Source organism: Lepidochelys kempii, chromosome 14, assembly GCF_965140265.1.
Source record: "Lepidochelys kempii isolate rLepKem1 chromosome 14, rLepKem1.hap2, whole genome shotgun sequence".
In the NCBI taxonomy this organism is placed as follows: Eukaryota; Metazoa; Chordata; order Testudines; family Cheloniidae; genus Lepidochelys; species Lepidochelys kempii.
In genome coordinates, this window is record NC_133269.1 from 39,434,960 (window position 1) to 39,450,634 (window position 15,675).

The window sequence follows — 15,675 nt, forward strand, 5'->3', positions numbered from 1 at the left end:
TGGTTGGCTGGCTCCCAGTACCAAAAGAAAGGGGGAAGGGTCTATGAGAAACCAGGACCCTGAGACTGACAGTCCCCAGGGGCAATGGGGAGAGGCCACTGCTCCAGATCACCCTGATTGACAGGACGGGCAGGCGAATGAGGCAGGCAGGTGATCAGGGAGATCCCGTTCTCTGTGTGAGCTGGAATCGCCCTGGGTCAGGCAGACAGAGTGGGGCCAGCTAAGGAGAGAGAAGGGGCCCAAGCTGAGCTGGGAGCAGAGCTGGGCCAGCCAGAGATATGGCCCAGGGAGAGCGGATCCTGGGCTGGGCCAGCCGGAGACACGGCCCAGGGAGAGCGGATCCTGGGCTGGGAGCAGGGCTGGGCCAGCCGGAGACACGGCCCAGGGAGAGCGGATCCTGGGCTGGGAGCAGGGCTGGGCCAGCCGGAGACACGGCCCAGGGAGAGCGGATCCTGGGCTGGGAGCAGGGCTGGGCCAGCCGGAGACACGGCCCAGGGAGAGCGGATCCTGGGCTGGGAGCAGGGCTGGGCCAGCCGGAGACACGGCCCAGGGAGAGCGGATCCTGGGCTGGGAGCAGGGCTGCAGCCACAAAGCCAGAGGGGCCAGAGAAGCTGCCCAGGGGGCTGGAGGCAGAACAGCAGAGAGTGGAGCAGTCTGGAGCAGGGTGTTGTGAGTAGCTGGGGAGATCAAGGGGGGCTCTGGGCAGCCAAGGGTCCTGCAGGCCGGAGGGGGATCATAACCGGCTGGGGGCTGACGCTGGTCCCCGGAGGGGCCAGGCGGCCTTGGCCACGTGCAGACCGACCCCCGCCCCAGCCCTTTCCGCCAGGTGGAGGGGGAGAGGCAAGACAGTCCCGCCTTTCGGCCCCAACGCAGAAGAGGGAGGCAGGGTAGCCCAGTGGTGAGCTGCAGCTGGTTCGCTCCGGTTGGCTAGAACCGGTTGTTAAATTTAGAAGCCCTTTTAGAACGGGTTGTTCGGGGAGGGAGAACCGGTTCTAAACCGGCTTCTAAATTTAACAACCGGCCCAAAGTGGCTCTTAGGTGCCGACTCCACGGGTGCTCCAGCCCTGGAGCACCCACGGGGAAAATTTGGTGGGTGCAGAGCAGCTCCCTACCCCCAGCCCCAGCTCACCTCCACCTGCTCCTCCCCTGAAGGAGCCGCCCCACTCTGCTTCTCCGCGCCCCCCCCTTCCCCCAATCAGCTGTTCGGTGGGAAGCCGGGGAGGGCTGAGAAGCAGGCGGTGGCTTCCCGCTCAAGCCCAGGGAGGCAGAGCGGAGGTGGGGGGGGGGCATGAGGAGGGCCGCCCGCGCCACAGCAGGTAAGGGGGGCCGCGCAGGGGAACTGCTCCCTGCCCCAGCTCCCCTCCGCCACCCTCGGCCTGCTTCTCGGCCCTCCTCCACTTCCCGCCAAACAGCTGATTCGTGGGAAGGGGGGGTGGAGAAGCAGAGTGGGGCAGTGGTTTCAGGGGAGGAGTTGGGGGGTGGCGCGGAGAAGCAGAGTCGGGTGGTCGGTTCAGGAGAGGAGGCAGAGCGGAGGAGAGCTGGGGCTGGGCGTGGGGAGCTGCCGGTGGGGGCTCTACACCCACCAATTTTCCCTGTGGGTGCTCCAGCCCCAGAGCACACAGGGAGTCAGAGCCGAAGGTGCCACTTTTGATGTGATCAGTGGGGGAGCAGCCGCTCCCCCTGCTCCCCGCCTAGCTATGCTCCCCCGCCCCTAGGAGCCAGAGGGACCTGCTGGATGCTTCCTGGAAGCTGCCCCAGGTAAGCACCACCGGGACTCCCCACCTCGCCTCCCAGCAGGTGCCTCTGGCTCTTAGGGGTAGGGTGGCCACCCACTATGGTGGCCCATGAGGCCCTCCTGCCCAGTTCTGGGGGCAGTTAGGGGACAAGGATGGATAGGGCAGGGGTCCTGCGGGGAGGGGGCATCAAGGAACGCGGGGGGGGGTTGGATGGGGCAGGAGTCCCGGGGGGCGGGGGTGGGCAACGGCCCCCTCATGGGGTGAGGAGGGAACCTGTTGTTAAGATTTTGGTAGCTCATCACTGGGGTATCCCCTTTCCATCCTGGCTTCCCGTGACAGGGGGCGGTTGGGGTCACCACCAGAGCATGTGTCCAACCTGCAGCATCCCTGCAGCACAGCCAGGGCCTGGGCAGGAGGCCTGGGACATGGGAGGGACAGTGTGTGAACTGCCCAGGCATTCCAGAGACCCTGCTTGTGATGTTCCCTGCCACAGAGCAGTGTGATGTGTTTACCTTTAACCTTTCCCATTTGTTTCCTCCTCCTTTTTTTTTATTGATTGCTGTTTAAATAAATTGTATTTGCTTTAAATTGTATGTAATGATCAGTGGGTCAGAGAAGTGCCCAGTGCAGAGAGAGCCCCCTGGAGTGGGGACACCCTAGCCCCTGCCCTAAGTGACCACAGCAGAGTTGGGGGTCAAGCCCCCCCAGGTATCCTGGGCCCAGCTTTGTTGGGGTTACGAGGACTCTGCCACACAGGAGTGTGGAAGGGGAGCCCTCAAGGTCAGGCAGGCCTCCGGGTAAAGGGAGTGAGAGCGAGGACTCAGATTCTTTGCTAGCCCATTTCACCGGGATAGTGTATAAGCCAAAAAAGTTCCCCACAATAGTGGGACCATTCACCCACTTATGTCTCTTTCCAGCACTAGAAGCCATGGCTGCTGCAAATCCAGCAAAAACTCTCCAGGATGAACTGACCTGTCCCATCTGTCTGGAGTATTTTAAAGATCCAGTGTCTCTAGGCTGTGATCACAGTTTCTGCCGAGCCTGCATCACCCAGTGCCGGGGGGGATTCGCTACACACATCTCCTGCCCTCAGTGCAGAAAGACCTTTCCCCAGAGGAACCTCAGGCTGAACAGACAGCTCAGGAATATTGTGGAAGCAGCCAGAAAACTCAGGTTGCAGACAGGGAGAGAACCAGCACCAGAGAGACTGTGTGAGAAACACAAGGAGCCTTTCAAACTCTTCTGCGAAGAGGACAAAATCCCCATCTGCCTGGTGTGTGACAGATCCAAGGAGCACAAAGATCACACTGTGATTCCTGCAGAGGAAGCTGCCGAAGAATTCAAGGTAGGAAATCACCAACTGTTATTTTTATAACCAGAGCCTTGGGGAATTCACCTTCCCCCAGCATTAGAGTTTCCTTTAGCCCCAGACAGCCACTCAGTGAACTCCATTGGAGAGGAATGAGGGGTTTCAGGCTTAAGTAGGTTTCCCAGCAACTGGGAATCCTCCAAAGACTCATGCAGATGGAGAATTTTAGTCCTTGATAAACATCCTAAGTAAGGCTTACACATTGGAGTGAGGGGGAGTGAGGAACCCACACTGCACCCCACCCCTCCTGCTCCCCATACACAGAGTCCTGGGCACTGAATGACCCCCCTTCTCTGCCCTTCCCACTTCCAGCCCTTCCCCAAGCTATAAACACCATGTCTGGGCTCCTCCTCCTTAGAGCTGAGGCAGCAGGAGGTTGCAGCTGGGGCTGTCCTCTTGGCAGACATCCCCTTCGCCCTTTTCCTGCAGAGCTCCTCACGCGGAGAAGAAGAGAGCCTGACCCTCATGAAACTTGGGGAGCGGGAGGCACACAGGAGTGGCGCTCCCATCTTGCAAACCCTAGCAAGTCTGCTTGATATAATTAGAGATGGGATTGCAGGAAGCAGGGATTGGGTGGAAGGGGGCAACAGAGCAATGGGGCACTGTAGCAGGGTCATTGTTTCCAGACTGTCCCCTCATGGCATGGGGTTGCCCTACCTCATTTTCCCTCTGAGGTTCCCAGAAATAATCCACGAAGGCTTTTCTGTGGCCAGTAACATCCCTGCTCTCCCAGCAGTGACTCCCAAGACTTCTAGTCTGGAGTTTGGCCTAATCACCCTGAACAAGATCCCAAGGCCTCCTCTGCCTTCTCCATGGGTCTCCTCCCTCTATTTTACCTACCCCAAGCCTGGTTGGATTACATGACACTCCCCTCTCCCCCAGTCACTGCTCCTTCATTCTCCCCACCTGGGGATGAGAACTGGTTTCTTGCAGGTGGGGCTGAGACTTCTCTCTCTTTCTAGGGCCGGCCAGCCACCCTGTGACCGGCATTGTCCCTCTTCCACATCTCCTGAGGACACGGGGAGACAGTCCCCATCTTTCAGAGTAACAGCCGTGTTAGTCTGTATTCGCAAAAAGAAAAGGAGTACTTGTGGCACCTTAGAGACTAACCAATTTATTAGAGTATAAGCTTTCGTGAGCTACAGCTCACTTCCTCAGATGCATATCGTGGAAACTGCAGCAGGCTTTATATATACACAGAGAATATGAAACAATACCTACTCCCACCCCACTGTCCTGCTGGTAATAGCTTATCTAAAGTGATCATCAGGTGGGCCATTTCCAGCACAAATCCAGGTTTTCTCACCCTCCACCCCCCCCACACAAATTCACTCTCCTGCTGGTGATAGCCCATCCAAAGTGACAACTCTTTACACAATGTGCATGACAATCAAGTTGGGCCATCTCCCGCACAAATCCAGGCCCTCTCACATCCCCCCCACCCCCATACACACACAAATTCACTCTCCTGCTGGTAAAATGAGCTATTACCAGCAGGAGAGTGAATTTGTGGGGGGGGGTGGAGGGTGAGAAAACCTGGATTTGTGCTGGAAATGGCCCACCTGATGATCACTTTAGATAAGCTATTACCAGCAGGACAGTGGGGTGGGAGTAGGTATTGTTTCATATTCTCTGTGTATATATAAAGCCTGCTGCAGTTTCCACGATATGCATCTGAGGAAGTGAGCTGTAGCTCACGAAAGCTTATACTCTAATAAATTGGTTAGTCTCTAAGGTGCCACAAGTCCCCATCTTGCAATTTTCAGTTTGGAAATTTGTGGGAACCTTGTGGCCATAAAGGTTTCCATGCTGACATCAATAACAATAATAAGAATTCATAACCAATAGAATGTCCTGATTTCTACTGCGGTAGCATCTCCAGGCCCCGATGAGGGATTAGGGCCCCTTTGTGCCAGGCTCTGTACAGACAAAGTCAGGCAAAGAGCCCACAGTCCCAGTCCCATGAGGACAATATGTAGCAAGTGGATAAAGAAAGAACCAGGGCTGGGAGCGGGGGACAATTAAAGAGGGTTGCGTTTTCATGCACTGGCAGTCGCAATAGGTCATCCATATTTCAAACCTGTCCATTTTCCATGGTGCAGACTTAGTTGCCTGTACTTTTCTATGGGGAATGTTTTAGGTGATGGAGTGGCAGCAGGCATGAGGGGGAGTCCATGGCCCAGTCTCTCCTCCCTCCTGTGGGCTTGGGGGGGACTTCGGAATCAGGGTTAGGGAGTTGAGACCCCTTTGGGTGCTGTTTCCCAAATGGTGGCTTGTCACCCACCAGTGAGTCGTGGGAAGATGTAGATGGGTTGTGGGCTTGGTGTGGAGGGGCAGCCCTGTGGGGACAGGAGTGGTAACTCCTGTCCCACAGGGCTAAGTCCAGCTCTCCACAGAGGGAGCCTGTGGAGAAATTCCAGCATAAACCTACTTGTCCTATCTGTCTGGAGTATTTCAGAGAACCTGCCACTCTCGAGAGTGGGACCATTTTCTGTCAAACCTCCATCACCCAAAACTGGGAGTAATCCAATATAGCTGTTTCCTGACCAAGCAATAATTAAGAAAGGCCATTAGGAGGGAAAGATGCCTTGATACAGGACCTAGGCCCAGCAGGGAGAGGTTGTTTCCCACTGGGATTCTGAACTCCTGTGTTGCTCCATGAGGGGTTAAACTCAAATGCTACCGGCCTGCATTAGAGGAGATCACTGGGCTAAACACCCTGTGGACTCCAAGCACCTTGAGTCCTCACACAAAAGGGCTCAAGACAGAGCAGGTCCATGCCAAATACCATGGGGATTAGACTGGGTTGCAGCAAAACTAACCCCTGGGTGGCGGTGACCAATGTCAGGCCGAAGAACTAGCCAAAGTGGTTCCATTAATGGTTCCATTGCTCTCCCACAGTGCGGCATTTTGAAATCTCTCGAACTCTCTGCTTCTGGGAGCTGGGGAACAGGTACCCAGGCAGCCCTGCCTCTGTAAGGGTCCAGGACAGAGCTAGGGCAACCCCAGGTGTTCTTGAGAAAAATGAACACATCTATTGTGGTTTGCCCAGATGCCCAAGCCAATTCTATCCAACCAGTCCAGTCCCCAGGGGTTCAGGGCTGAAATTCAGTGGAAATCAGGCTCCTTTGAGAATCCCAGACCATATTTCAAACCCTGGAGGTTTCTGGGATTTGTATCACTTTGAGTGTTAAGCCTCCTCAAAAACAGAATATTTCACACAGTGAAAGAAAAATCCAAGGATGTGATGCCAGAGTCATGTTGGTATAAATCAATGGGGGGGGGAAAGGTCAAAAAATTTTCAGGGAGTCTGAAAATGAAACACTCCCAGCGTCCATTAATATGACTTCACTTCCTTGGTATCTCTGATGTCGGGAACCTACTGCGTTCTCCAGTCATCAATAGAGTGTTGGCTTGTGTTGGAAAAGGTCCCACCCACACTCTCACTCCTAACAAACAGTAACACCACTCAAATCAGTTTCTGTTTCTTCAGGAAAAGATTCAGGCCCATTTGAAGACGCTGAGGGAAGAGAGAGAAATGCTTCTGGGATTTAAAGTGAGTGGAGAGAAGAGAAGCCGGGAGTATCTGGTAGGTGCCTGTCATTCTTAACCTGCATTTGCAATGAACCAGATGGAGGGGCGTTCTGAACCAGAGCAATAATGAGAGGCACGGACAATCTAGAGGCCCAATTATGTTTTATCTCAATCAGTTGGGGGTAAAGCAGAAATCCATTAAGTGGGGAATAATCACAAGTAAATAAAAATTAGTTGTTTTAGCAGAAATTACAAGTTAGGCCTACACCATAAACCAGTGGGTTTCAACCTTTTTGCATTTGATGATTTTGAATTAGGGGTGCAGAGACCCCTTTGGAAATCTATTATCTGTATGGACCACAGGTTGAAACCCATTGCCATAAGCTACTGTAACTATTATTCTTATCTATTGTATATTAACTACTGTTAGCTTAATTAAACTCTCTTCATAGGAAACAATTTACATTAATGAAATAACAGAATTTTGAATTAGAAAATCCAGTGCACTAAAACAAACCCCCGCTGTTACACATTCACACCTCAGTGTCACAGTTTTCATCGTATGTTAGCTCAGAGTTTGGGGGATGTTCAGTTATATCTTGAGGAATCCCCTTGTGCAATCTTTGTTTACTGTTTTGAGTTCCAGCTTAAAAAGAGACATGTATCCCAGGCTGCGAAGTCTTGGTTACTTGACTAAACAATTATCCCTCTGCTCATTTCTGACTTACAGTCCCGTTGTGCTCTGACAATCTCTCCATTCCTGTAATTCACCTTTTATGCCTGAGGGTGTTGTCCAGATGTGTTGTCTTACAGTCCTTAGTATTTTCTTATTTTCACCTCCCGCTGCTTTGGATCTCCATCTCCAAGGCCATCGATAACGTGCTATTCAGAGCATGTCAGACATAGAAATGTCCCGTTAAGAGATTCTGGAACCAAATGGAAAGATGTGAGATAATTTTCTCTCTAGTAACCACAGGATTGTTCAGAGTCAGATGACTTAGAATTTGGAAAAAAATTCTCCCTCCTACACACTCAGTGCTCTATGAAAGGCCCCCAGGCTCCATCCATGTCCCTGACCAGCCCTTTCCCTATTTTCCTTCACAGAGAAATACACAAACAGAGAGACAGAAGATTGTGTCTGAATTCCAGCAACTGCGGCAGTTCCTGGAGGAACAAGAGCGACTCTTGCAGGCTCAGCTGGAGAAACTGGACAAGGAGATTGTGAAGATACAGAATGAAAGTGTCAGCAAACTATCTGAGGAAATTTCCCGTCTCAGTGACCTGATCCGTGAGCTGGAGGGGAAGTGTCAGAAGCCAGTGACTGAATTGTTGCTGGTGAGACTGAGTTAGAAATACTCCAGATCCCAACACAGGGACAAGACTGCTCCTAAAACATGGGCATGGCCGTCCAGCAGTCAGAGATCACTGTGTAACTCAATGTGTATTGCAGAGATGTGAATGACTACTAGTTTTGAAAAGTTACAGACACTGTGATGTAAAAGATGGAAAAGCCTCATTACCTCAGCTAACGCATGGCCCTGCGGCCAGAACACAGCCTCTTTTCCCCATAGTTGCTAAATCCCTTCTTCTGGAATTCTAAGTGTGTCAGGTGGGACTAAAATTCCCTCTCTCTCTTTCTCTCCTCTAGGATGTCAGAAGCACCTTGATCAGGTACGTGGCTCTCTCTTACTCTCCCAGCATTGCTAAGTGTGAGGGGAAGAGCTTGGAGATGATGTTACCACTGCCTCTCCCCAGGGCTCTACAGCCAAATGGGTGGGGAAGATCATGTTGTTTTAGATACAAATATCTCTGATCAGCTTCATCTTGAGGTTCTCACCCTTTTATAGAAGACTCTGGAATTATCCATTCATTGGGAAAGACTGACCTCCAGTGTTTCCTAGAGATGTCACATCCCTGGGGGACTGGCTGCCCCAGGATTGTGCGGATGGAATGTGGGCCTGTCACTATTGGGGCCCTGGTTACCATTCAGCCCAAGGCAGCAGTGGTCAAGAGTCTTTCCCACCTGAGGACTATTTGGAGACCTGTGTGGAATGAGCTGGGGAGGGGGAAGTTGGTATCTGTCTAGTTCCTAGTGGACAGATTTCTACAACACTTCACCTGGGAAGCTCCTGTCCCTCATGGAGGGCAAGGAGTGAATTGGCCATGGAGACTCAATTCCCCTTTTGTCACCAGAGCTGGACTCTCCAGGCCAGAGCTGAAGAATAATAATGGGACCTTTGGCGGGGGAAGGTTTCACTGCCAAGGCCTTGCTCTGAGGCTGGGAGCAGTAGAGGAATTCTAATTCCAGACCCATTAGAACAGTGATTCACTACCAAGAATTTGAGTCAATAAATGAAATATAACCATGTGAAATCGTTTCTCTCTAGGTCTGCGAAGGGGAAGTTCCAGCAGCCAGAGGAGATTTCTACTAATCTAGAATTAAGACTCGGTGATTTTTCCCAGAAAATTGTTGCTCTAATGGATACTCTGAGGAAGTTCAAAGGTACTGAGAAGGGATCTAGGAGGGGAAATTGGGATGAGCCGCTGAGACTGGGAATAGAATGGGTCTGGCCAATTGGTTGATAATTAGATGATGGATCTATTTAATTATTTGTACCAAAAGCATGCCTTGCCATTACAATTACTATTAAAGTAAGAAATTAGACATACTGAAAGAAGTATTGGCCAGTTACCTTCTTCTGGGGCATAGGTGGGTCACAGAGAATTTCCTGTGATGTTCAGATTCCTCTTTACAGATCCACATTAGATATTTATTAGTTTTTTCAATCAATATTTGTAACAATCAAAGATAAGCATCTTCTATAACTAACTCATACCATAAACATGCATGAACATTTTAATTGGCAGGGCTTTTGCTATACAAGCTATTTCCATGTTGTTCTCTTTTCTGATAGGTTTATTGCCACTGATTATGCATAGGTCACTTTGACCCTGTTCTCTGCACAGGGATTTTTGGACATTGCTAACTGCTCCTGGGCGGTACATTTTGGGTGTCTGCTGTCTTTAACACATGGTATGCTCAAAACATCTTTGTCCCACATAGCAACGATTGAACACATCGCTTAATAACAAAGTCACTTAAGGCAACATTTCCCTTATGTCAAGCAAATTGCTCACCAGGCCAAAGCCAAGTCAGTCAGCACAGTCTCGGTCTGTCCAAATTTATGTATAAGAAATGACCCTTGTACCAATTCTCAATACTTAACTTAATAACTAGTGAAAAGCAGACAAATGGAGCAGATGTAGCAGGGACCCAGGCATCAGGACGTCTCACATGAATTCATGATTTACCAAAGGTCACAGCATTCAGTCCCAAATTCCCCAAAATGGCCTAATTTGGGGCACCTGGGTTTCTCTCTCCCAGCTAGAGAGCTGCAGGGCAGGTGCTCCAGAGCCGTGTAGCCTCCACAGCTGCAGGGGGAGTCAGTGGGAGCTGCAAGTGCCCAACCCCTCTGAGAACCAGGCCCCAGGGGCCTAAAGGTCGGCACCCAAAATCTAGACCCTAAATTAAAGGCCATTTGTTAAAGCTGGATCCAGCCCATCACTGTGCCCGGGTCCTGTGTGGTAGCTAGTCATGGCCAAATGGGCGGTAGGGAAGGAGAAAGCCCCTCTCCCACGGTGAGGGATCCCTCCAGCACAGGAGCTTCTTGTGCCTCCTCCCCAGCAGCTGCAGGCACAAGGCGGGTTCCTGAGAGGGCTGGGAATGGGGCGGGTGGATGAGGGACGGAGGGAGGTGGGCAGTGTAAAGCTGGGCCTCTGACACTCTGCCCGCTGGGCAAGGCACACGGGGGCCACTGTCAGAGGGAGGTAGCTCTGGCTGGCTTCAGAACTTCCTCAGCCTGGGCCAAGGTCTGCACCGGCCCCTGCAGCCACTGAACAGCGGAGTCACAAATGGCCCCTCCCCTCTCTCCTTTTGTCGGTACAAGGGTGAATCTGGCCCATGGAGCCAACCTTCCCCCTGCCTCAGTTTCCACACTGATAAAGTGATTTTATTATTATTCCTATTTCTGCCTGTGGAGGACGAGGCCCTGTCGTGCTGCTCTCCGTAGAGACTCTGAGTAGACAGACCCAACAGCTCACAATTAGAGCCAGGATTTAGGAAACTCTCAATGTCCCGTTAGTGTCAAAGGGTCTAAAGTGGGTAAAGTTATTTTTATACCAAAGTCTTTACAAGCTCTGGGTCTAGGTTACGACAAAAGACAGTAAGTGAACGAGACAAACCAACTGGAGTCTAAAGGGTGGGAGGGGTGATGAGGGGAAAAGTAAATCACACTTACAGATTGTGTGTCCTGGGATGATTGTGAGGATTCATGGATGTTGGTTCCATTGCTGGGAGATGCCTGAATGAGAGAGGAAATAGATGGTTTCAGATTAATACCTGAGTGTGTCTCTGGGCCTCTGCCATAATTAAAACATGGTTCTGTGAGTTCAGAGTGGGGATGCTGTTATAAATATGAGAGTCTGAAATCTCATCTCTTTTCTCCTTTCTCCCTCCAGACACTCTGCCGTCTGCACTGGAGACACAAATTGGGGAATCCCTAGGAGCACACAGACAGGGTGAGTTTACAGCTGGAGACTGTCTTTAAATGATCAGAAAATTCCCATGAAAACATTTTCATGAAATTGTAGCTAAAGTTAAAAACCAATCCAACACCATACTTGACCGCACAGCCCCAAATATAAAACCACTAAGAAGATCCCAAGCTGAAGTCACACAAGCAATCCTGACACCCTTCTTGGTGCCGAGTTCAGGCCCAGGCTGATGACCAGAAACGCTCTCCCTGAGCAACATCCAAACACCCTTAACTCAGACTGTGGCATTTTCATAGAAAACCACAGGACTTTTTAATCCTAAATTGAGAGGACAGTGTAGAGCGATCTCTCCCCTATGGGCTAACGCATCTTGGGCAGGGATGGGCTCTCCCATTAGAGCTCCTTACTTTTTCATGAACTGGGGAGATGCTCTGTCTGCTGGCAGCTCCTCCCCTCTCTTTGGGCTGGTGATGGAGTACCCCACCCAATTCTACCTCCTACACTCTGGTCTTAATTGGCTCTTCCCCTGTGTTGCAGCTCCCTCTCTGTTCCCTGGCCTGGGAGTGGAGGCTTCACTGGGGTGGGAGTTTCCCTCTGGGGTTTAAAGCTTGTACCTGCCTCCTCTGCTCCCTCCTCATTAAAACCTTCCTTGCTGTGTCTCTGATGCTGGGAATGGAGCAGCCCCAGCAGGGGGAGCAGGGAGCTGAAGCCTCAGCAATCCAATGAAAATCTAACGAAGAGGGTCCCATTACACGGACTGAGGAACTGAAGTGACATCCCTGCTCAGTCTCAGGTGCCCAGAACAGAGGCAGCTCCCTGGGACCCAGGCCTGTCCCAGTCAGGACGGTGCTGCTGGGGAGTGTGAGAAATGACCCCAGCCTCCCCAGGGCCGAGCTCTGCCCCTAACGCTCTGATTCTCTCTCCCTAGCGAATGTGACTCTGGATCCAGACACGGCTCATCCCATCCTCGTCCTGTCTGAGGATCGGAAAAATGTGAGATGGGGATACAAACCGAGTCAAATGCCCAAGAACGCAGAGAGATTTGACTCTTGGGCCTGTGTGCTGGGCTGTGAGGGATTCACCTCGGGGAGACATTGCTGGGAAGTGGAGGTGGATGTGGGGGGTGAGGAATGCTGGGCTGTGGGGGTGGCCAGAGCGTCTATGATGAGGAAAGGACGGATTAACCTTAGCCCTGATGAGGGAATCTGGGCTGTGGGGCTGTGGCTGGGTAAGTTCCGGGCTCTCACTTCCCCTGAGGAGACTTCCCTGCCCCTGAGCCAATTCCCCAACAGCATCCAGGTTTGTCTGGATTGTGATAGGGGTCAGGTGACATTTATCGATGCTGATGATGGGGCCCAGATCTTCACTTTCCCGCCGGGCTCTGTCCCTAGGGAGAGACTCCGACCCTGGTTCTGGTTGGGGCAGGAATCCCAGCTCAGCCTGTGTCTCTGATACACTCAGGGATGGGGTGGGGAGTGGGAGGAAATATCCCACTGGGGACCCTGAAATCAGCCTCTGTAGCCTCTCACAATCTAGTCTCTGACCTCCTCTGGTGGACTTTCTCTCATGCCATCACTACTACCCTGGAGCAAGGTTGCTTCACCCCTCAACTCCTGCAGCCGCTGGACTGTGAAATCATAGAGACCATTCAGTGATTGAGGTAGAAAAGCCAATCTCATTTGATCCAGGAGGATTCTGGGGATCCTAGGTCAGACAGTGTCCTGGAAACATGCAGGGGAACACACCCTGGGCATAGAAAAAGGGGGTTTCTCTAGCCACAGTGATCCTAATCTCTGTGACCTGAGCATTCCCATCTACTCAGCAGCATTCTGGCTTCTCTATGCCCCTGTAGGGCTCCTGTCTACCCAGCCATTGATCTCTATGCAGCACCAGCAATGGGAAGGGGAGGGGTGAAGAACTAATTTGGGGTCAGGTGCAGAAGTGACGTGGCAATTGAGGGGCAGAATTAACAGCTGGGCTGGGAATGGGCAGATGTGGGGGTGGCAGGGACACAGTTATTAATTAGGATGGGGGGGGAAGGGGTAGGGAGAAGGTGGAACCTCTGCACCAGCAGGGAGTCTAGGAGAGGGAGACCCAGGGCCTGGGGATTCTGACCTACAGGCCACCAGGGAAGGGATGGTGCAGTGGGAAGGAGTTGGGAGAGGTCATCTGAATGAAGAGCTTTGCAGAGGGGGGGAATTAGGCACCGGGCAGGTTTAACCGGAAGGGAGAGAAGAAATGAAATGGGAAAAGATTAAAATAAAGTAAAACAACAGTAAACAGAAAAAGTGTGGGGGAAGTTGAAATGAGAATAGTGAAGGCAAAACAATCCTGAGAAGGGAAATGCTCAGGTGGCAGCTAGAGGGGAGGGGATAAATTCAGCAGAGAGATCTGGGGGCCTGAGTCAGAATGATCAGTGACATGGACTAAAATAGAGTTAGGGACACTCAGAGAAATAAACAGATGGAGAACGAGTGCTAGAGAAAACAATGCATAAAACTGGATTAAATGAAGCAGGCAAGACAATGCGAGCGTGACCTGGAAATCTATAAAATGTTTCTGAAAGTGAGACTGTAACATTAATTTCACCCCCTAGTTCATGGACAGTATTTCCACTTTGGCACCTTTCAGAACAACACTTCTCCAAACGTGTGGATGTTTTTGTGGTCTGGTTATGAAAGTTCCCTCTCAGGTCCTTTTAAGACTATTTAATTTACTTTTAAGGTAAATTAAACATAAAACATTCTCCTAGTCAGTTTCCCTTTAAGTTCCCAGCTGGGATTTCCCCTCCCCAAATTGGTTGTGTCGACCCAACACCAGTGAGGGTATCTGGGTATGTCAGTATGATCACTTGGACCTCACTGTAATATGTTGCTATCCATCCTGCACTCTGAGTTATGTGCTTTATATAAACATGTAGGTCAAGAATTGTCCAGCTGTGCTCTGGAGAGAGCTGGCTTAGTCATTTTACTTCTCAGCTTCCAAACCTGCCCGTGTGTGACGGATGTTCACAATCTAGAATACCTGGGTTTTATCGCACATCCCCTCACAGTCAACAGTAACTAATTACACTATTTTAAAAAATAACCCAAAAATATCTAGCAAATGGAACCACTCAATCCCCACTCACACAGCAGCAGGGTTTGTAGCATGGCCTCCCAGGTCCCCAGCACACCCCCCCACCACTACTTGAACTTCAGTAGGAATTGCCTTTATTTCTGAGGCCAAGCACCAGAGCGGGACTTGACACACACTGCCAGCAAGTACCCAAATGCTTACTAGACACATTAGAATATTAGAGGTCAGAGCTCCAGCGTTCTCTTCCTAGGGCCACGGTACAGTGGTGGGTAGTGACGGGTAACCGATCCTATCTATTTCATCCATTCATCCCAAAAGGCAGTAGGAATAAATGGCTTGTACCTGGGCTTTCTGTATTGGAGACCTGGTTTCTCTTCCCAGTTCCACCTGAACTGACTTTGTTCAGACTCCCTAATACCTTGTACACAGGGTGAGAAAGTGTCTGATAGTTTGCTGCTTTGTAGGGTATGGAGATTAAGGGTTATGAAATATGTAAAAAGGTGTGTGGGGTACTCTGTACCTCAAAGCAGCACTCGGGAACCCCCATATTGACCATCATATAATTATGATATTGCATACAAAGCATGCCATGTAAGAGGTCATATGAAAAATCATGATTTGCTGAAATGCACTGTTCTGTTAAAAGAAAAGGAGTACTTGTGGCACCTGTCATAAATTTAAATGGAAGGGTAAACCCCTTTAAAATCCCTCCTGGCCAGAGGAAAAATCCTCTCACCTGTAAAGGGTTAAGAAGCTAAAGGTAACCTCGCTGGGACCTGACCAAAATGACCAATGAGGAGACAAGATACTTTCAAAAGCTGGGAGGAGGGAGAAAAACAAAGAGTCTCTGTCTGTCTGTATGCTGCTTTTGCCAGGGATAGAACAGGAATGGAGTCTTAGAACTTTTAGTAAGTAATCTAGCTAGGTATGTGTTAGCCATTTAAAGAAATCATAATCTGAGAAAAGAGTTGTGCTGAATAGAATGACTATTCCTGTCTGTGTGTCTCTTTTGTAACTTAAGGTTTTGCCTAGAGGGATTCTCTATGTTTTGAATCTAACTACCTTGTAAGGTATCTACCATCCTGATTTTACAGAGGTGATTCCTTTACTTCTATTAAAAGTCTTCTTCCAGGAAAACTGAATGTTTTTTCATTGTTCTAAGATCCAAGGGTTTGGGTCTGTGGTCACCTATGCAAATTGGTGAGGATTTTTACCAAATCTTCCCCAGGAAGTGGGGTGCAAGGGTTGGGAGGATTTTGGGGGGAAAGATGTGTCCAAACTACGTTTCCCAGTAAACCCAGATAAAGTTTGGTGGTGGCAGTGGAAATCCAGGGGCAAAGGGTAAAATTAATTTGTACCTTGGGGAAGTTTTAACCTAAGCTGCTGAAAGTAAGCTTAGGAGGT

The 15,675-nt window shown here is 50.5% G+C and overlaps 1 protein-coding gene across 2 annotated transcripts; it reads left to right on the forward strand.

The window, feature by feature from the left end:
* The first annotated feature begins 151 nt into the window (after positions 1–151).
* LOC140898040 (zinc finger protein RFP-like) lies at positions 152–15,408 on the forward strand. 2 transcript variants are annotated; one of them, XM_073311452.1, is made up of 8 exons: positions 152–669; positions 2,654–3,081; positions 6,599–6,694; positions 7,744–7,974; positions 8,288–8,310; positions 9,027–9,142; positions 11,158–11,217; positions 12,122–15,408. In XM_073311452.1, the coding sequence occupies exons 1-8, from the start codon at positions 279–281 to the stop codon at positions 12,643–12,645; spliced, it is 1,869 nt and encodes a 622-aa protein (XP_073167553.1). In that variant the 5' UTR covers positions 152–278; the 3' UTR covers positions 12,646–15,408. The 2 variants fall into 2 exon arrangements, with proteins under 2 accessions (XP_073167553.1, XP_073167554.1); XM_073311453.1 differs by lacking the exon at positions 152–669 and adding an exon at positions 1,314–1,758.
* Positions 15,409–15,675: the final 267 nt, after the last annotated feature.